General features: G+C 40.1%; 2 protein-coding genes across 8 annotated transcripts in view; both read left to right on the top strand.

The window, feature by feature from the left end:
• Positions 1–2,612: 2,612 nt before the first annotated feature.
• Positions 2,613–9,008, top strand: si:ch73-335m24.2 (protein eva-1 homolog C). 3 transcript variants are annotated; one of them, XM_017408211.3, is made up of 8 exons: positions 2,613–3,363; positions 4,992–5,194; positions 5,277–5,400; positions 6,604–6,756; positions 6,847–6,990; positions 7,066–7,137; positions 7,223–7,303; positions 7,919–9,008. In XM_017408211.3, the coding sequence occupies exons 1-8, from the start codon at positions 3,189–3,191 to the stop codon at positions 8,302–8,304; spliced, it is 1,338 nt and encodes a 445-aa protein (XP_017263700.2). In that variant the 5' UTR covers positions 2,613–3,188; the 3' UTR covers positions 8,305–9,008. The 3 variants fall into 3 exon arrangements, with proteins under 3 accessions (XP_017263700.2, XP_017263699.2, XP_037833474.1); XM_037977546.1 differs by lacking the exon at positions 2,613–3,363 and adding an exon at positions 3,504–3,665; XM_017408210.3 differs by lacking the exon at positions 7,223–7,303 and having other exon boundaries at positions 2,617–3,363.
• A 686-nt stretch (positions 9,009–9,694) lies between these two features.
• Positions 9,695–20,714, top strand: part of ocrl (OCRL inositol polyphosphate-5-phosphatase) — a 24,605-nt gene continuing 13,585 nt past the window's right edge. For 2 of the 5 annotated variants that reach the window (XM_017408327.3, XM_017408325.3), the window contains exons 1-14: positions 9,696–10,115; positions 11,028–11,107; positions 13,144–13,235; positions 13,558–13,596; positions 13,913–14,026; positions 15,955–16,161; positions 16,343–16,562; positions 16,702–16,857; positions 18,284–18,385; positions 18,478–18,592; positions 18,819–18,935; positions 19,167–19,348; positions 19,744–19,855; positions 20,200–20,309. In XM_017408327.3, coding sequence (XP_017263816.1) covers positions 10,074–10,115; positions 11,028–11,107; positions 13,144–13,235; positions 13,558–13,596; positions 13,913–14,026; positions 15,955–16,161; positions 16,343–16,562; positions 16,702–16,857; positions 18,284–18,385; positions 18,478–18,592; positions 18,819–18,935; positions 19,167–19,348; positions 19,744–19,855; positions 20,200–20,309 — 1,688 coding nt within the window. In that variant the 5' untranslated portion in view covers positions 9,696–10,073. Of the gene's footprint in view, positions 10,116–11,027; positions 11,108–13,143; positions 13,236–13,557; positions 13,597–13,912; positions 14,027–15,954; positions 16,162–16,342; positions 16,563–16,701; positions 16,858–18,283; positions 18,386–18,477; positions 18,593–18,818; positions 18,936–19,166; positions 19,349–19,743; positions 19,856–20,199; positions 20,310–20,714 lie in introns of all 5 variants that reach the window. The other 3 variants (XM_017408326.3, XM_037977544.1, XM_037977545.1) reach the window with 3 other exon arrangements.

Below are 20,714 nucleotides of genomic sequence, written 5' to 3'. Positions count from 1 at the left end.
GTTTTGTTTGAACGTTGAGCTCTGTCTTTAAGGTGCTTCTCCTTCCTGCTTCATCCATGATGTTTATTCCTGACAGCTGTCTTACTCGTTCTCTTCATTTTTCTTTTGTTTGGGAGCAGATTCACTCTTATATTTCCATCTAAACATCTTGTCTGATTTCATGATGTTTGTTCACCTCCACAGATTACGAGCAGCCTGAACGACGTCCGTCAAGAGGCTCGACCTTCCACTGGTGCTTTGTTTACATTGAGCGTGGACCCACATTTCAGAATTGCTTTCAATATAACTTTTCGGGTTACCATCCTTCAAAATCCTCACTAAACGAGTCCTGAACTACTTGTTTGTAGACATTATCTTCTTTTAATTATCTACATGCACATGTTTTTTTTTGTGATTTCTGACTGATGTTAGTTAGTTAGTTGCTGTTTTGCTGCAATCCTGTTTAATTTCACTAACAAGGTTGTCATTATAAGGCGAGTTAGGGGTTTCCAGAGGCTGAGGCTTTAGAAATTATTAACTGAGGATCTTAGACAGAAGGTTTGGAGAGATGTTGCAACAATGTTAAATAAAAAAATATATATTATTTTAAACATTCAAGTACTTAAAATCATTCTCAAAACAAAATTATACAGTTTTAAATGAGCATCATGTGAAAAAGTTCTCAAAGCCTGTCAGTGAAGTCCAGCTGTGTTTTAATTAATTGACTTTTTACATAAGTGTCAACATGATTAGAAACTAAAAACCACATTTGTCAAATTAAACACAGTTTTCTTCTGTGTTGTAATTAAAGCAGGAGTGGGGATCTGTTGTTTAACGCAGCCATGTGATGTCTGGTGTTTTGAAATTGCATTATGTTGGGGATTTCCTTACTGTTTGGGCATGAGGCATAAAAAAGGCATATTTCTTTGTTAAAAAGTTAGTTTTGAACGCTGTTTATTCTGCAGGAGCTTGTTCTGTAAAACACTGATGCTTTCAAATCTGTGTTTTACAGCAAAACAATTTTTGATTTCTTTACACGAACAAATATGTTCCACAAAAGCCAAACACTTCCCACGAAACTCTCGGAGATGAAGTGAAAGTGACTTGAGGACCATCAGTTTTTTAACAACGATGTTTCTGACAACACGATCTCAAAGTAAGCTGACGGGAATTTTTATTGCCAAATTCCCTGTGCTACACTTCCCCCCCAAAAAATGAGCCAAATAACAGAACGATTATGAAACGCATAGTAAGGAATGCAAAAAAAAAAACAAAAAGAAGAAGAAGAAGTTCCTCCAAACAGGCTGGGTTCCATGTGTTTGTCTCATTTATCTGCCTGAAAGGAGTTGGAAAGTTTACACTCTGTGGGAGAAAACAGGTCAATCATTTCACTGAAATTAACAAGAAATCCTGGAAATGTGATGACTAACACTCAGATAATCCAACTGAAGCTGAAAAGGTTCGGGTGGGGTGTAATGGTCCTTGAGTTTTGTTTTAAATGACTTTGAAACAAGGTTTATGACCTCATATTTTACAACTATCCTGAAATCCAAACCTCTTTTTCAACAGACGTTCAGAGCAGAAACTTCCAAGGAAGAATCATTTAATCTGCCCTCCCTGATGAAGGGGAGTAGCACTCCCACTTACACACATAATTTCAACTTGGTTTCTCCTTTAAGGACATCAGTTTTAATTAAGTTAGGCCCTGCTGTTACAGGGGAGGGTGTATATTTTTTTAACCAGAACCTTAATGATAAAATAGTGAGTTTCAAAAAGAATTTTTGTTCCTCATCAACATTTTTGTGCCGGTTTTTCACTTGCTTTGTTGCTGTGACAACAGCTTTGTGTTTTGAGAACAAGAGGATGTAAAAACAGAGAAATTAAAGTTAATATTCACTGTAATCTGAGCACGGGCTTGTTATAATGTAATCCAACTTGATAGGTTTCTCAAGAATGACTAGGAAAACAAAGTCTGTCAGTTTTGGAAACGCTTCGTAACCTTTCACTTCATCTTTTCCAGGGAAGAATTGGGAAAGCTGTAGCTCACGGAGAAAGACACACATATCTCCCCCGGACAAACACAGCAGCTGGAAGTGACCTCTTGGAAAAAGTGCCTTATCTCTATCAACAGGTCCCTGACTGTGGACGGCCGAGTTCAAGAGAAGGAAGCTTGATTTGATGCCATAATAAACCCTCCGAGTCCCACAAGGCCAACACTTTATCCTCCAAACAAAACGACCTGCTGCTGCGCAAATAAAAACAAAGTTCTGAGCAGAGACCTCTGATAAATAAATAATTAAGTTCTTTTGAATTTGGATTTATGCTTTTTTATGTAATTCAACTCGTTTAAGGTTATCAGTGTCTTGAAATTTTCAGGCCAAAACAGATTCTTTGACTCACTTTGGCTCTAATTCCAAACTAAAACCCCTTTAAAGATATTTGTACTCTTATAAAGAGCCTTTAGAATATATATGTCTCAGGGAATACACAAACTTTCTAATACATCCTGTGGAGTTTAAGGAAATGTTTGCTTCCTTTGAGCAGAGAAGGAGGTAATCGAGAAGTTATACAACAGGAACTTTCACAAGTGGTTCATAAAGTCTGATTGCTTGTTAAGGCATTTTAATTTAGGCCATATGTGCATCATTTGGTTGTTAAAGATCTGACATTAAGACACTGGGTTCAGTTTGATCAAATGTGCTCTCTAATCCAATTTTTAAATAAACCAAACACAGATCAGAAACATGTTTAATCTAAGACAGATAAAGGCAGAGAAACTCAGTCAAAAGTCATAAATATTCTTTATGTTGATGTTGTGTGCTGGGAAAGAGCAGCATTTGTTTTCAGGAGACTGAAACTGAGAAGATGTAAGTCTTTGAATCCAGAACAACATTCCTTATGTGTCATAAGAGCACTTTTTTATTTCTTAACTTATGATAACAAAGTGTAGAATTTTTTTTTTGTAAAATTATAACATTTACATCCACTTTGTTATCCTGCAGTAAAATACACAGACAGTGTCTTTAAAATGTGAGTAAAATAATACAAGCCTTTTTTTCATATGATCACTGCTCCTGATTATTAAAACTTCAAACGGTGCATACATTTCTTCTTTAACAAAATAGAAAATGGGTCTGATTTTGATTCGGCTGCGTTGAAGCCAACCCTCTTTTTATTGGTAACTGGGGGCGGCTGATTTTGAAGACACAATGGCTTTATTGACCTTTCACCAAACACAACAACACTTTGTAAAAAAAACAAAAAAAACAACCGAGATCTGTTGTTGGACATTTAAAATGACACCAACATGGAGATTCTTCTTGTCTTTCTGTCTTCTTTCGCTCCTTCTGATTCACGCCACACTTTCAGCTCCAGACTTTTCTCGTAAGTGACTCTTTTTTTTTTAATGAGTGAAAAAAAAAAATTGCTGATGCGTGATTTTCCATTTGTGTGGGCTTCCAACAGGAAGTGTCCAAAAGACATTTCCTAATAATTTGTGCATCCTGTCTGCTCAGCAGCAGCTGAGGATCAAGCTAAGAGTTTAAAATCCGAGGCTGACGAACAAATATGAACAAGAAGGACCGGATACTGTCAAAGTATTAATTAACCTACTGCTGGTTCTTGTTTAAAACCTGTTATTTTGTGCTTAAACAACGTGACTGGTGCCACTATCATGACATAATGCTGTAAGTAGCTTAGTTCTCTTTGAGGTTTGTGTATCTCTGAATCTGAATATATAGTTTTTATTTTTTGTTTGGCTGTAGGCTAATAATAGTTCATTGTTTATTCGTGCCTGGTAGTGCCGCAGTGCAGCACAAACACACACACACACAGATTTGTTTCATTTCTGAGGACATCATTCTGACACACTAAAGTCCAAATGTCGAGCTGTAATCACTGCAGAAAACGTTTGTCTTCGTAATCTAGGTGTGGACTCACATATGACAGCCTCAGGAATAAAAATACACGCAAACTCAAAAAACACAAGCACAGGAAACACACATGGGAGGGGAGACTCCAGTCCAGTGTCTTTGTGTTTGTAAGTCCAAACATTGTTCTGGAGAGCTACACCCAGTGACTAAGACGTGGGGACACCACCCTGTCCACCAGCAGGACTAAAAAAAAAAAATAATTTGATAAGTAACCCTATCACCTTATTGTTACGACACGTTGGCTCAGATGGATGTAACACAATGAGTAGCGCAGAGAAACAAGTGGAGTTAAACTAAAAAGACCTCATTTAAATCGAACAGAACTAAGGGACACAAGCAGCCGGGGGCCAAACGAGGACAGAGAGAGGAGGAAGTAAGTCCCTTCTCTTTAATAGAAGGGTGTGGCCCACTTACACAGGCTGCTCACACCTGCAAATGGTTGCAGTAATTGCAACCTCATAAACAGACAAATGAACACACTCCCATAACACAATGAGGTTTTTTTAATTAAGCACCTTGAAGGAATGCATATCGCCCTCTACCTTTCAACCAGAGTTTAAACTAAGATCATCTCATGTTCAGAAATGACTCAGTTGTGGCCAAAGTTTTAGTCAAAACCTTGTAAATTATGTTTTTTGTGAGCTCAGGCAATATTTTGAGATCTTGTGAATTGTCACGCTATACCAGGGGTGGCCAACTCTGGTCCTCGAGGGCCACTATCCTCCATGTTTTCCTTGTTTCCCTGCTCTAACACACCTGATTCAGTGGTTAAATCACCTCTTCATGTTCTGCAGAAGCCTGTTAATCACCCATTGATTTAAATCAGGTGTGTTGGAGCAGAGAAACAAGTAAAACATGCAGGATGGTGGCCCTCCAGGACCAGAATTGGCCACCCCTGCGCTACACACTACACACTACTACCACATCAAATTTAACTCAGCGTCTGTATGATTCACTGAGTTACAGCCATTTTTGTGTTGGCTAATGTCTGTTAGCTGTGCAGCTGTCTTGAATTAGTTAGATTTGATATATCAGAGTTGTGGATGTGCTGCTTTCTGAGAGCTTCACCTTGTGTTTCAGTGTATCTCCACAGTATTCTGAGGAACCACACGGCTCACGCTTGCGAAGGAGAAATGCTCATCATCAAGTGTCCCTCCAGGACGTCCGTGTCCGTCCTGTCAGCCTTCTACGGTCGACGTGTTCCCTATAAGTATTTATGTCCCTCAGCGAACGCAAACGCGACGACGGAGGACACAGAATGCACCTCCTCTGTTGCTCTGGAGGTACACGAGACCCCGATGGCTGTGATCTCCTGTTGCCGTAACTCCCACGTGGCGGTGAACACACATTGTCCTGCTGTTACAGAAGGTGCTGTCAGAGTGTCAGGACCAGCAGTCATGTCACATCCCTGTCCTCACTCCAGTGTTTGGACCAGATCCATGTCCGCTCACCACCAAGTATCTTCTAGTCTCCTACAAGTGTCGACCAGGTAAACCTCTGAGCAACAAAACTAAAAGTGCTAAACTGCCAGAATCAGGCAACTAAAACTTAATTTGTGCCATCTGAACCTGGAAATAGTCTGACAAAACAATACAAACAATAAAATCCACAGAGCTCTAACTGTTTCTCAGGCATCAAGACGATCTTTCTTCAGTCATTCAGTCAGTATTTGTCAGGATTTCATCAGGAGGGCTTCTGGTGCATCTGGAGCATGTTTGCAAACTGACCTATGTTAAGATCCAAATTCAGTTTGGACAAACTCTACGCTTTCACTCTTTTTTTGTTCCCCTTTGTTTTGTTTTTTAATGTAAAAAGTGTTTAATTTTGGTTTGGAATAATGTAAAATAGTCATTGCTTTAAAAGAATCAACCCACAGTTTTAAATGAAAGTTTTTGAATCAATAAAAAAAAACAAAAAACACTAAAACCCCCCACCCATCTCATCTTTTTTGTTCCACATGGACAGTTCCACTTTCACTTCAAGCTCAGGTCCTCTACCAGAGGCCTGGGAGCGTGTGCTGTTCCCAGGACTGCGCTCTTCTGGACAGAGATCTCTGAGGTGGTTCCTGGGATCTGTTGGAGACACTCTTCGTTTGGGGGGGGTCTCTCTTCAGCTTCTCTACTTCCTCTTTCAGCCCTTGGTATTTCTCCAGCTTCTCGTTCTCCTTCTTCTTGATGTTACAGTCACTCCATCTATCACCACTGCCGCCACACTGTCAGTCTGGTTTAGCCAACCCGTTTGTCAGTCTGGATCTGGAAAGCCCTGTCATTCTCCTCCACCCTTGATGGAGAATCTTTTCTTTCCGGTCAGTGCTACTTTGATATGAACCACCCGTCCTTATCAGAGCACCAGACCATAGAAATTACTCTTTTTGATGGCAGAAGCCTCCTCCAGCGAGATAAAAAGCCTCTCTACTGTCTGGAAAAAAAAACTACAACCACAAAAATTTGGTTTGATCTTCAAAAATCCTGAAGTTCAAAGTGACTGAGCACCCACAGGATGTGGGAAAACGAGCCTGATCCTGTGGCACTCGGGTTCTGCTGCCAACATCTTGATGCAGGACCCTTTCAGAGGTTCCTCTGCTCAGTGGGTCAGCAGCACGAGGGAAACATGCCAGCTTATTAATAAAAACCAAATATACAGTAAATATTTGAGAAAGCTTATAGTAGAGGTGCTTCCCGTTGTGTTTCAGAGCACCACCGCACCAGACTTGTGTGTGAAAATGAGCGCCTGAGGCTGGCATGTAAAAATGAGACCGTCCTCGCCATCTACTCAGCTACATTTGGACACCTGCTGCACGGCAGTCCCAACTGTCCCGAAGAGCCCGGATCGCAGACCGACATGGGTGAGAAGCGAGCATTTTTTCCCAAAAAGAGAAACACTCTAACTTTAACCAAATTCATGTATTTATTCAGCTGGTCTTTGTTGGTTTCAGAGTGTTTGTCACCTGTGGCCCTCAGGAAGGTCTCACGCAGGTGTCATGGCAGAGCAAACTGCTCAGTCCTCGCTGATACTCAAACCTTTGGGGACCCCTGCTTCCCCGGCACCAGGAAGCACCTGCGGGTGTCCTTCACTTGTGGTAAATAACAGAATAGATGTTATTGTTTGCCGCTGAGGCAAAGTCGGTTTCAGATATCTCTCATTTCCCTTTTAGTGCCCAGATATCTGCTAGAGGATGTTGGTCGAGGGTCAACGGATCCTTTCCTGATCTCGGACTACACGCACGGTAAGACCAGCAAGGACTTCTCGACACGTTTAGTTGGATTCAGCAGGCTGACTGGTCTCTGAGCCCGGACACCTCTCACCTGCAGGTGGATGGTACACTGGCCCCACCTTCAGGCCTCAAAATGTGTTTGTAACCAACTCTCTGGAGATGATTGAAAAAATGCTGGGTACGTGCACTGACGTCAGGCTCGAGGGTCACACCTCCATCTGCCACTGTTTCTTTTCTCTTTTCACTGTTTGGTTTCACCAAAGTTTTCTTTTATATGCATACATCTCCCTTCCTGTTAAAACCATTTGTTACTGCCTTTCATTTAGTTTATGTCAAAAAGTGCTAAAAGTTCACTGGATTTATGTTAACAAATAAGTCACACACGTTCCTAAATGCAGCAGAAGGGTGTGAGTTGGCTTTATATGTTAGCAGAACAACCAGTTACTGTATGAAGAATAAAGATAAAAAAGGATGCAGATCCAGAGTCATGTGTGTGGCCTTAGATGTTAGTTTTCAGAATAATTATTTCTGTATACCAGGTAAAATGCAGTGATACAGTGAGGACCTGTTAGGTGGGTTTTATACATGTTTTAAACTATTTTCAATGAATTCAGCTGCATTCATCAGTGTAAAAAAACATTTTGTTACACAAATAATAAGCAGTTTATGATAAACTGGTTAGGAAAGCTGTATTAATCCATGAAGGAATGTTTTCTTTCTGATGGATATTTCACAGAATGAACATTTGTAATTTGCAGAAATGAGTTTCATGACGATCACGCCTCTCCTTCAGGTCTCCCAGAGCGAGTGGCTCTGTACTTTGTCTCAGGTATCTGCGCCGGCCTGGTGTTTCTGCTCTGCCTGTTCGGCCTTCGCTCCACGCTAGTGAGAGACGTCAAAGGTCTCATTTCGGACCTGAACGACGAGCTGAAAGCAGCGCGCAGAAAGAAGAAGGAGCTCATGGACGACCTCTTTGACCAAGAGGTCTCAGACACCTCCTCGTTCCGTCGCCTCACTCAGTCTTACCGCACAGCAGACGTCTTCAGCCCGGCGGCCCTGACCGTGGAGCTGGTTGAACGTGACGTCCAGCAAACAAGGGATCTGTCCAACGGAGACATCTGGCCACAGCTGGACTCCAGTCCTTATGCCATTCACAAGATTATAACCTACAACAACTGAGTGACCTACATTATAACCTACAGCAACTTTAACTCAAGCCTCACCAATGAGCACCTGTTTCCTCTTGCTGTTGTCTTTTATATAAACAATCTGATCTAGCTTGATCTTACAACATTTTGATTTTGATTAGAGCAGTAAATGCAACACAAGTTATCCTTGCTAATAAACATGGATGAATAATGAGTATAACGCCATTCTGGTCATGTTTTTTTGTCATGTTTGGCTAAAGAAGTTAAACAAATGCAATCAAAGTGGAATCTTTAACTTTTACACGTCTCTGTTTCCTGTCAGATCCAGATTAATATTTCACAAGATATTAATATTTGGGCATAAAGACACACATATGAAAAAACAGCAGAGAGTCTGTAATATGAGGTAAAAAGAAAATAACATTAAAATGTCTTTAAAGACAAAAGTAAGAATTTAAGCTATAGTTAATCTACAAAAGAGTTCACGAATTAGAGCCATGTCTGTAACATCCAACATATTTTTTTTTCTCTGGGTTTTTTTTTTTAATTACAAAACTCGTAAAAGGCATTTATATTTGTGGAGCTCTTCAAGACTTTTCAGAGGTTCAGTTTATACCAAACTTTATGTCATGTGTGTAAAAGGCCTGTTTTACCATATATTTTATGTTGTTTTTTATTTTTATTTCTATTATCATCAAACACTCACACCCAAAGAAATTGAGAGTGGATTTAATAGTTCACAATGTCTCTAATGTCTTTGTTATTACATTTTTAACAGTAATATCTTGAATAAAAAATGTCTAAACAACAACGAGCTTTGAGTTTGAATAAAGAAGCCACTGAAATTGTCTTTTAAACTTTTAAAAATTAATTTAATTTCAAAAATGATTCATTGCATCAAAATAAACTAGATTAGGAAACTCAGAGTCATTTCTATTCACAAAAAATGTAAGACATGCAATATAACATTTTACAGAGACGTTTAGCAAATTGACCAGATATCTGTGTCCTGTTCAACAGAATCAGAAGAAAATGCTTTAATAGACACTGTAAAAACACAATTATATCAGCGTTAGATGATGTACTGTAACTGTAGTATAGTAATAAAAAGAACTAGTGACTGACAGAATAGTAGTATTAAGACAGTGACATAATCTTGCTGTGTTTATATAAATCCTAAAAATTTCATAAAATATGCTGCAGTGTCAGAACATGCCGCATGATGTTGTAGGTGTACTCCAGGCCAGCAGGGGGCGCGAAGTGAGCTCTGCCTCTGGCTGTTGCGGGTTGAGCGTTTCTCCTCCAGGGCAGCAGGGGGCGCTAAGTAAACTCCAGCTGTTACGGGTTGAGCGTTTCTTCTCCAGCGCAGCAGGGGGCGCTAAGTGAGCTCCGGCTTTTCGCGGCTGCCGCCGAAAGGCTTCACGATGAAGCCAAGGAAGGAGTTCTGTAGCTTTAGCCTTTTTTTGCGCTACAAACTGCCCGCTAGCGCCATGTCGTCCGACTGGCTTGAATCTTGACACCGAGCAGGACGCGACAAAACGCCGGATACTTCAATGTTTCTGACAGTATGTTTGGAGTTAACCGGGATATTTTGTTTTATACGCCCCGTTGAAACGTTTGTGTCACCGGTCCAGCGGCAACAACAGCTGGCTAAAAGGAGCGACTGGCCACCGACAGCTGCACGGAAGGAGGCCGCCGCAGAACCGGGTGGAGATTTAACTTTTTCTGCTTTAACATCCGCAGATCGTATAGTCTGCAGGCTGAACCACACATTGATACATTATTTTTATTTGTCTCGGAATGGAGTCCACGTTGGGAATATGCAAAGAAGAATGCCTGGCAATATCCTTGAAGTTTTGTTTTAGTTTGGTTAGTTGTTGTAACAGTGTTTTAACAGACTCGTCCGGTTTTTAGCTATTTTGCAAGTAAACACGCTGTTTTACAAAGCCTGGATAGAAAGTCAAGCCAGGTTATTCCCTTAACTGACCTTTGTTTTTATTTTAGCAAAGCTAGACTGAACGCAGATGGAGATTTAACCAGGTTTAGTTCATTTAACCAGATTTATTTTGTCAGTGCCCAGTCAGAAATGGCTCCTTGAACAATTAATCCATGTTTTCAACCAGCCTCCTCATGTACTTGCCTTTTTGTTGATTGCCTGGCATTAAAATACTACAGTTAGACCCACAAATTATGACGCAAGCTTGTAATTTAAATGCGATGATCAACATTTTCCCAGTTTAAGTGACTGGTTCAGTCACAGTGACAACTAAAACTAAACCTGCTGTTCATATTGATGCTAAAGATGCAAAAAGGTTTGGGTTGCATCACTGCTAAGATAATTGACTTGGTTGCTCATCATCATCCTGCCTTGATGCTTGTCAAACCAGTTTAATGCCCTGGTCAAGCCTGAGTTTCTCTCATTCTGGCTCAGGTTACTAATATTGATGAAACTCATCTGTATTTTAAAGAATAACCCAAGTCATTATTTAGCTATTACATGTCAATTTATCTGCGTTGGCTGCCATCGAAAACCACTAAACTGCTTCTTGACTTGAGACTAGTTTGCCTCCTGATAATCCCTCTGTATGGCTTCTTTAACACTTTCCACTGTCCGACTTCATACTAACCAGTTTGTAATGACAGCAGGTCTGTGTTTGAGTTCATTGTGAAGTGACGGCTTTAGTCGTGATGTCAAAACTTCTTTATTTTTTTTCCAACCTCCATTACAAATGATTCCTTGATTGTGCTGCTCACACTGTAAAAGGTCAGGAGCTGAGGTCTGGCCAGAAGGAGCCCAGACTACTGTCGCTAATTGAACGCAATGGAGTGTTTATGTAAGTATCAGAGGTCCCAGTGAGTGAACACTTGTGTGTGTTTGTTTTCAGCCAGCGTGTTGAGATGTCACTAGCTATGTCCGTGTTGTTGAAACATTATGGGTGGATATTTGTTGCATTAGCTTTGGCTTTAGTCCAAAGCAGTCGTCAGAGGAAGCTATAGTTTATCTGAAGTGTGTGACCTAGCTAGGACCTGCCTGATAAGTTCATATTTACTTAATTGTTTTCCTGCTTTGAAAACAAACATTTGGCTTTTAACATGCTAATTCCATTGTATTATAATCACTTTAAGAATAATGCACTAAAATAACATGACAATGACAGACGTGTTAAGTTGAAAAGGTTTGATCAGATATGTACAGGTGCTCAGCTCAGCTCAGGGTTGTGATGATTTAAACCAGGATCTTTAGCTGAATGAATGTGCTCTTTACACAAACACCACCCCCCGTGGCTACGCAGCTTAGCTCCTCGGTGTGAAACAACTGGAAGTCATGTGGACAGAACATGGTTACTGTCCACTTGACAGCTCCAGAGGGTGTTTAGTGAAAGGAGACCTTATGTGCGATGGCGGAGTGGGCGTTTAATCAGCAGCGCAGCTTGGAGTTGGCTTCACCAGCAGCTACCTCGCTGCCGATTATCCAGAATTCCTTCCCTTCCTCTTGGACGCTAATGAGGCTCACATGGGCACGCAAGCCGCAGGATCAGCTAACTGTGTTAAAACCACACAAACTAAACCGAGGAACAGTTTGGTCAGGGAACGCCACACAGACATCTTCTCATAGCTTATAGTCGATTGAACACAGTCAAAAAAAAAATTCATCAGTAATTAATTGTTTGGTATAAGATATGACTGTTAGAGTATGATAAATATTGTAAATATCTTTACATTATAGCAGGACAGCTATGGCAGTAATGTTGTTACTTTCTCTTATGGTTACTTTTTCTGTCGAGGAACATCTTCTGCCAGCGACCACCTACCCTCTTTGGTGTGGTAGCATATCTAAAACCAGAATTTGTAATATTATTACCACCAGAGTATTCTAAAATGAGGTGAATGTTTGAAGAGAAGCTGTCCTTTCCTGTGGGCTGTTCTGACGTTGGTTATCTTGACACATTTAGTCCCACAAGCTTGAATCATTTCCCCCCTCCTCAGCCATAATCACACTTATTGTGCGGCGGAGGGGAAGAGTGGGCCGTGCCCAGAGAGCTCCTTTGACTCCTGCTGTTGTCAGATATTAGTGAGTGGAAGAATGTGGCCCTGCCTACATTAACCCACACCATAAACTGGAAGCTGTTTTCTCTGGCGCTTTGACAACCCAACATCCTCTGAATACGCTCAGCGTTGCCTCGGTGGACTTGGGTCAGTTCACTCAGAATGAAGCGCTCTGCTCGTTAGTTATTTTTGTGTCATTTGTGCTTATTTAACTGAAGTAACTTTACTGAAGAATAAAGCCATAATAGCTGTCAAAACACACAATTTTTCAGTACTTTTGATTTGAATTTTTATGCTTCTAACACAATTTCTACATAATTAAATGACTGTTTGGGTGTGAATATAACTCCAACTCATCAGGGTTTTTGTACAAATTGTGTTAGAAAACAGGAAATATTCCTCGGTTTTGTTTACATTTCGTAATTGTTGGCAACAAAACACGACTCTGCTGATTTTCACTCATTTATTACAAAGAATGCAGTAGACTTTGGCTCATATTTAGTGGTTATTTTTATCATGGATGATACACCTACAAGAATTTCTAATGAAAAACTTTAAAAAATCTCATATTTTGACAGTTTTTATGGCTTTATTTAAAACCAGGTTTGCACGTGTGCATGATTTTAAATACTAATTTTGCATTGTGTTTACTTTGGCTGCATCTCATATGTTCCAATTATTGTTTTTTTTTTTTGCAGGAATCTTACTTTAAGTTGCAAAATACCCTCACCTGTGTATGTTTTGTGATTTTTACCGTGTAAGTGAAAAGCAAATATGACACTAAATGTTACAATAAGACAAAGTTTGTGCTGTTCTTGTCCAGATTGGGCGTTCTGGCCAACCCTGAAGCTGTAGTGTCTCGTCCAGTGGCTCAGTTGTCTATACCCATTAATGATAAATTTGAAATTGTGAAAGGTACGTGGCTTTTCTCTGTCTTAGTGTCAACAGTATCGCAACATTTCATGTGTATGTTCGGTGTATTTAAAAGCTCAGAAGGTTTTGTTACAAGAATCTGTAAAGTATTTTGTCTTTGATCCGTGTTTATTAGATGCAGCTTCATATTTTTAACCACTTTTACCGAGGATTATATCTCAGTGTTGTAACAGGGAAAGTTCAGGGAGCGTTTTAGTGGCACCTGAAAGAGAAGTTCCCTTGAAATAATTTACAACCTCGCAGGTTTAATCCCACCACAGACCTTTGAGCTGCATCATTTAAATTTCTTTCCTGTTTCCTTTAGAAGCTGAGGAGGCTCTGCTCATTGACTTCTCTGTAGATCGTGAGTATTTGTTTTTCATTATTGTCTTCAGGTGAAATATAATCATACATTAGCTTTATTTTTGTTTAAAGCAGGTTAAACATTTTTGTGGCCAGTGCAGCACAGCCCTTCTCCAGCTTTGCAGCATTTTTTAGAGCACGACTTCAGCTGAGTCTTTATTTAGTTGCATGCTCGGCTCATGAGTTGCCACGGCTTTGTGAAAGAATTCCTTATTGGTTTACTCATACATCACTTTGCTTTGTTTCAGTGACTCTGTAGTTTTTTGTTTAAATGTGAGCGAGGCGTGTGACATGCATGTGTGTTTTCCCTGTTTAAGCCTGCGTTCGAGTACAAATCAAGGGAGAAAAAGCCCCAGAGCTGCTGCTGGAGCTTCAGGACGACGATCGGACTCAGCTCTTCTTAACCCAAGTGAAAAGTGCTCAGCACCAAGGTAAGACTACACTGTCTGTCTGCGGGTTTAAAAAGGCGAGGGGATTAATTATTGAATCACTCATCTAACATTTATTTACAAAGGGTGGATTACGCCACGTGTTGATCTCCTGTGGGTTTCTGCCACTGCTGGGCATGTAGAAGCACACCTTCTGACTGCTATTTTTAAACCACCAAGATGGCTGCTGATCTGTATCTGTGAATACAGCCAGAAAGTTTACTTCAATATAACAGCAGTCTTACAGTTATGTTATGGCAAAGTAGCTCGAAATAATTGCCTGATTTTACATGTCACTTCAGTTAATAGATGGTTTAAACAAGTTAGAAGAGCCTTTCCTTTATGTACCTATCAATTTTCATTTATTTATTTAGCGTCTTTAAACAGTAACACAGGAAAATGCTTTGTTTTAGGCGGGAATGTGTGACGAATCAGAGGCAGACCTAAAAGATGCTGTTCTTCACAGCAACCCAAATAAACATCAGGAAAACGCACGTATACAAAGAGGAATTGTTTGCACTTTTACTCTAAGGGCAGCCAAAGTTCTGTTCAGCACAATAAAAACAAGTTCATCCTAATTTTATGGACAGTATAATACAAAATATGAACTCTTATTTTTGTATCACTGCTTTGGGAAAAAAATATTTGCATAGAGGATGAATTTGCATGCTGTTGTTGAACGAATAGCACTCAAGTTAGTTGAGAACAGGGACATAATTATATTCACAGTTATGGCAGCCTGTTCATTTAGTTGGAAATGTATGAAGTATTTCAGGACCGTTTTGCCTTTTTTGAATAAAGATGAAAAGATGTACACATGTAATTTGCTTTCTATTTTAATAGTACTTATTTTTGTGAGGTCCAGCATGGTTCATTATTTTTAGTCATAATTGGGTTTTAAATAAACAGTGCAGCTGTTTATTTAAAATGTGTAGAAACAGAAGTGAAATCACAATCAGTCGGGGGTCTAAAAGGAGCCGAAGCTGCAGCCTGTCCACTTTAAATCTCATTTCGCACCCCTGCCATCAACATCCTGGTGAGGTCATCTGTTCAGAAAAATGAAAGTGCGATAGCACAGACTTTCAATCATTTCCTCCTTTAAAACTGTTCATCCAGTTTGTCTGTGACTATTTTTGGCTTTCATTTACTCATTAATAATATCTGCAGAATAAAAGAGGAGCTCCTTCTTCTTTTTTGTCACAAGGAACTGCAAACTGGGATCCCGTAGTTCCTTATAGCCTAAGATCTTTAATGTCAGCAAAATTGTTCATGTTCAGATTGGTTTAAAAGCTTTAGATAAAAACCGAAACTGCTATAGCTTCATAAATGAGTTGCTTAGGTTTCATGACTAAGTAGCATTTTTTTTAAGTTTTAAGTGAGATTATGTTGATTACCTCCACCAAGGAGGTCATGTTTTTGTAGCGTCTGTTTGATTACTTAAGAAGTTATGAATGAATATTCATGACATTTTCAGAAAATATCAAACATGAAACAAAGAACAAGAGGTTACATTTTGGTGCTCAGGGTCAAAGGTCAAGATCACAGATCAGCCCGTTCTCTAACTCTGCAGCTGTATAACAGGAATGTTAAACTCCACAGCTCTTGGTTTAAGGGTGATCACTGTTGTTTTCAATGTTCATGGGGTCAAAGGTCAAGGCTCCTACATGTGACCCTCCGCCAAGGAAGTTCTGTCTTCGGTTGTGTCCGTTCATTTGTTTGTCTGTCTGTCAGGAAAGATCAGGTAAAAACTAAGGAACAGATTTAGAGGAAATATTCAGGAAATGTTGAGGTTGTCACAAAAAACAGTGGATTCAATTTTGGTGCTGATCCAGAGTATTAATGATGCTGTGGCGTTGGCAGAGGTTTGTGCTCTCTGAATGCTTCTGATTGTTGTATGGTTACCTCTGACAGCTCTGTTTTCATGTTTTCAGCCGCATCCAAATTCCCCAAACCCAAAGCAATAAACCCGCTAAATAAGCCTGCTAAACCAGCACCCCTAAGAGGACCAGGCCCCATACCACCCCACGGAGCAATCAAGACGACAAACACTATGGGTGGGGGAGACAATGTAGCCAAAACTGGAGGTGCACCACAACCCAGCCTCAACAACAGCACTTCAGCAAATCATAGCAAAACAGGTAAAGACGTACCGTGTTTACAACTCATACAGGTACTTTAATCGTTTGCAAATTGTTGGTGCAACTGAAAACGCAAACACCCACATTTGGCTGTGTCAGTTAATATCTTAAGTTTGTCCTTCCAAAATTTGTTTTGTTTTTTTTTACTTTTCTGGTGTCGTTTATCCTTTTCTGTTTACAGATCCCGTTCAGATGCTCGCAGACTTTGGATTTGAGGAGAATTTCAACAACGCTCTTAAAGTGGAAGAGAAGAAGAACCAACAGAATCGCTTTGTCGCTTCCAGGGAGCCACCGCCTGTTCCCTCTCTACCTCCTCGCAAAGCCTCCTTCCCTCCATCAACTCCTCTTCCTCCTGCGCCCATCCTGAAGGACAAACCTGTCTCCTTGCAGGCCAAAGGAGAGTAAGTTAGGAAAACTTACTAAAGACCTTTAATATGCATTAAATAAGTTTGCAGTTAAAATCCAGGAACGTCAGATTTGTGGTTTGTATTATGTCAGAAATACTACTTGTGTTAAAACTTTCTACTTATATCATTCCAGTAGTTCAAGGTCGGGATATGACAATGTGAACAAGCCTTGGAGTGAAAGTCCATCAACACAGACTATGTTATCCAGTCCGTCAGGACAAAGAGAATACTTCATTAAACACCGCCTGGGAAAGAAGGAGAAGGAGTATGTGGACATCAAACACTTCAGGTAAGAGGAGCTTCTTCATATTGTATGTTTTTATGACATCTTATGTAGCCTTTGCTCCAATAAGCATAACTGTGGGCAGTGGGGGCGTTCAGTGTCTTGCCCAAAGATACTTCAGCACGCTGCAGAGGCTGGGGATTGAAGACCCAACTCTCCGATTGGAAGGGAGCCACCCTACCCATACAATAAATGTAGATTTGTGCTAAACTGGTACAATTTCTGAACTGTTTGCTCATAAACTACATTTCAAAGATTGCAGCTGACTGTATTTATGAAGCATAGATGTCTGGTAATGCTGACAAAGCTGCAGCCATGAGATCACAACTTTCTGACCTATGAGTGTGTTTATGTTTGACTAAACTCTCTGAAGAGTGGCTTATTTCCACCAAATGTAATCAGAAAGCAGCTTAATTTGTAGGTCTTTGTGATTTTAGAAACGTTGAAACCGCAGAAGGAATCATGAAATTTGATTTTAAAAACAGAATTTACTGTAAAACATGAAACGTTGTGCAAATTGTTAATATGTTGATGTGATCTTATAAATTTGGCTTTGTTTTTTCACTTTACTACGACGTTTGCAATGAACAACAAATTATTTTGGCTGCAGCCTCCTCTGTTTGTTTGATGTTATTGCAAAGAGTCGAGACAAAGATGTCCGCTGCGGGCGCACAGACACATCGACATTCAACACCGAGCACAATATTTATAGTCAAGTCAAATTTAATTATATAGCACTTTTCAGCAACAAGGCGATTCGAAGCATAGCAGAACAGGATCTAAACATTATCTGTGATTTGGAAGAACAAACTTTTAGTAAGTTTATGACTTTACTGTAAGTTTTGTCAGTGAATAATTGACTGGATCTAAAATAAAATCTGAGATGACCCAAACAATGAAAGAAATCCAGTGTTAGCCTTTTTAATGACCTTGTAGCTGCGTGGAAGAAGAAATTCTGCTATAAAAATACCTAAACTAGGCTTGTTTTAGAGGAAACTTTACCAGGACACGCTTGTAGCCTCAGTCATATAAATAAAGACAGAATAACTCCGGATTCTTTGGCAGATCTATGTTTTATTTTTTAAGTGATTCTTACTCTTGACAGCAAGTGTTTGCTCCTCTCTTGCTGCTTCACATCACTGTGAATAAAGAGGAGATCCTGTGGCTGAGAATATGCTGATATATTATCAAAGTAGATAACAATATAGTTTCCTGCAGTAGTGCCGTTCACTAGGTTTCTGTCTTATTGTGAAAATAATCACAGAACAGGTGAAACATTGATTTAGTTCAAACATCCTTTAGATTGCTTTTCCACACATTTGTCACGTTTTACTTAAATGTGTGAGAAGAAAAAAAATGCAAATATTGTCTCTATTTTCTTTGTTTAGTTTTTACACTTACCAAAGCCCACATGTTGCTTTTCTTTGTGCAGTTTTTTTGTAGGCACGTGGAACGTTAACGGCCAGTCTCCAGACAGCAGCCTCCACCCTTGGCTCTGCTGTGACGCCCAACCTCCTGATATTTACGCCATCGGGTCAGTCAGAGTTGATGATTTCTCTGCCCCTGAAATAACGCGTTGCTTACGGTCATAGTTGAATAACTCGCATTACGGTGGTTTGATTTTAGTTTTCAAGAACTGGACCTGAGCACGGAGGCTTTTTTCTACATGGACTCGTCCAAAGAGCAGCTGTGGATCGAAGCCGTGGAGAGGAGCTTGGCCTCGAAAGCCCCTTACAAGAGGGTGAGTAGAGAAACACCCGGGAGAGGTTGGCCAGTTGCATTAAAATCGGAGCAAATATACGAACATTTAAAATTTATAACATTTCTGATAAAGATGAGCTGGAGATGCAATAACCAAAATGTAAAAAGGAGATGTATTAGGACTTTCTATGTTGCTGATTTTGCAAATAAGTCTTCATTTTATTAGACACGTTTGAAGTCTTCAGTTTCTTTTTATATTTTTACAGATTCGGACCATACGACTCGTCGGGATGATGCTTCTGGTCTACGCCAAGAAGAGTCATAAAAAACACATCAGAGAAGTGGCAGCAGAGCATGTGGGGACAGGAATCATGGGAAAAATGGTTTGTTTTACACAGAACTTGGACTTAACTCTCTGTCTTAAAGCAAAACATTAACATTCTGCCTTTTAGAAATAATCATTTAGTATAACTTTAAATCTACTGAATCAAATTGAACTGTAAAAACAAGTAATATCCGGGAGATATTTTACTAATAGGAATGTGCAGCAGTAATGAGTGTCTATTAAATTAAATTAGCTATTATTAACATAAAGTCCTGTTTATCTGTTTCAGGGGAACAAAGGAGGCGTGGCAGTGAGGTTTGTTTTCTACAACACTAGCTTCTGCTTCGTCAACTCCCATCTAGCCGCTCACGTGGAAGACTTTGAGCGCCGCAACCAGGACTACAGAGACATATGTGCTCGTATGACTTTCCACCTCCTGGACCACCCCCCTCTGTCTATCGTCAAGCACGAGTGAGTTCGTTTGGTCAATAATGGCCGCACCCAACACTTTGTTTATCAATCTGTCACTGCGAAAGGGGGCTGATTGTGTAATTGCTTGCGTGTTTGTTAGCGAAATATTAAATAAAACTCTCAAAGTACATCTGCAACCTTTTTGGAGCCGGCCCAAGATGATTAAGATGGTTTCCACAACCGATTGGCTTTAACAAACACAAAAATGGCTGCGACTTTGTCATTTTTACTGATTTTGAGTCAAAGTTTGGTGTGGTAGTAGCTGAGAGTCATTCCCAACACGTACTCTGAGCACTTACAGATTGAAGACATGTTAGTTTCATTAGTTTTGAGGGTTTGATTACAACTCTAATTCTGTTGTTTGAACCGTTCTTTGTTTGTCTTCTTTGTTTCAGTGTGGTGATCTGGCTCGGGGACTTAAACTATCGTCTCTTCCAGTACGAAGCAGCTGAGGCCAAACAGCTGATTGCTCAGAACGCCTTAAAGAGGCTGCAGGAGAACGATCAGGTAATCGACCACCTCAGCGTTTTCTCTGCTCGTTTTGCAGCTGACCGAATGGTGAAAAACTTCCTGAATAACACATCATTTCATTAAATTAATTATGTAGACACAAAGTTAAAATTCAGCTGAGAAATAAAATATATATTTTTTGTGTGAGAAGTTTTGAATAAGCAAATATAGTTTAGCTTGTAAAGCAGGTTAAGCTTGTTTGAGAGACGCAGCTCTGATGATGATGGCAAAATTTGATGTTTGGTTATTTGGTGGGTTGGGAGTGGTTTCTGAAAAATGTTTCACCTCCTTGTTTCTCTAACCAAATGAAAATTGACAATTTTATCTCTCTCACTGTGCAGCTCAACATTCAGAGGCAGACAAAAAGAGCCTTCACTGACTTCATGGAGGGAGAAATTACCTTTGCTCCCACCTACAAATTTGACCCTAAAACAGACCAGTGGGACTCGAGGTAAACCCATATTTCTTTGTTTTTAATATACATATAAACTTACTCTGGGAGTTCAAGTTCTTTTACTAAATTGACTTGCTTGAGCTCTGGAGACAAATGTACACATATAAATCAGATATAAACGTCTCATTTTATTGTTTATTTTGTAAATTTGGGTGCAGTTTGGTAGCTCATTTAAACCATTAAAGCTTGTGATGTAAAGACACTATCCATCCATCCATCCATCCATCCATTCTCTTCCGCTTATCCGGGATCGGGTCGCGGGGGCAGGGCAGCAGCCTAAGCAGGGAGACCCAGACTTCCCTCTCCCCAGCCACTTGGGTCAGCTCCTCCGGGGGAATCCCAAGGCGTTCCCAGGCCAGCCGAGAAACATAGTCCCTCCAGCGTGTCCTGGGTCTTCCTCTG

This window comes from Kryptolebias marmoratus, linkage group LG9 (genome assembly GCF_001649575.2).
Source record: "Kryptolebias marmoratus isolate JLee-2015 linkage group LG9, ASM164957v2, whole genome shotgun sequence".
Lineage (NCBI taxonomy): Eukaryota > Metazoa > Chordata > Actinopteri > Cyprinodontiformes > Rivulidae > Kryptolebias > Kryptolebias marmoratus.
The sequence above is the reverse complement of the archived record's forward strand: the minus strand, read 5'-3'. Positions and strand labels throughout refer to the sequence as shown.

Coding starts and splice junctions, on each gene's coding strand:
- si:ch73-335m24.2 (XM_017408211.3), top strand. CDS start 3,189: ATGGCTTTATTGACCTTTCACCAAACACAACAACACTTTGTAAAAAAA. Junction 3,364..4,991: donor TTCAGCTCCAGACTTTTCTC/GTAAGTGACTCT, acceptor CTTGTGTTTCAG/TGTATCTCCACAGTATTCTG. Junction 5,195..5,276: donor CCTCCTCTGTTGCTCTGGAG/GTACACGAGACC, acceptor CTGCTGTTACAG/AAGGTGCTGTCAGAGTGTCA.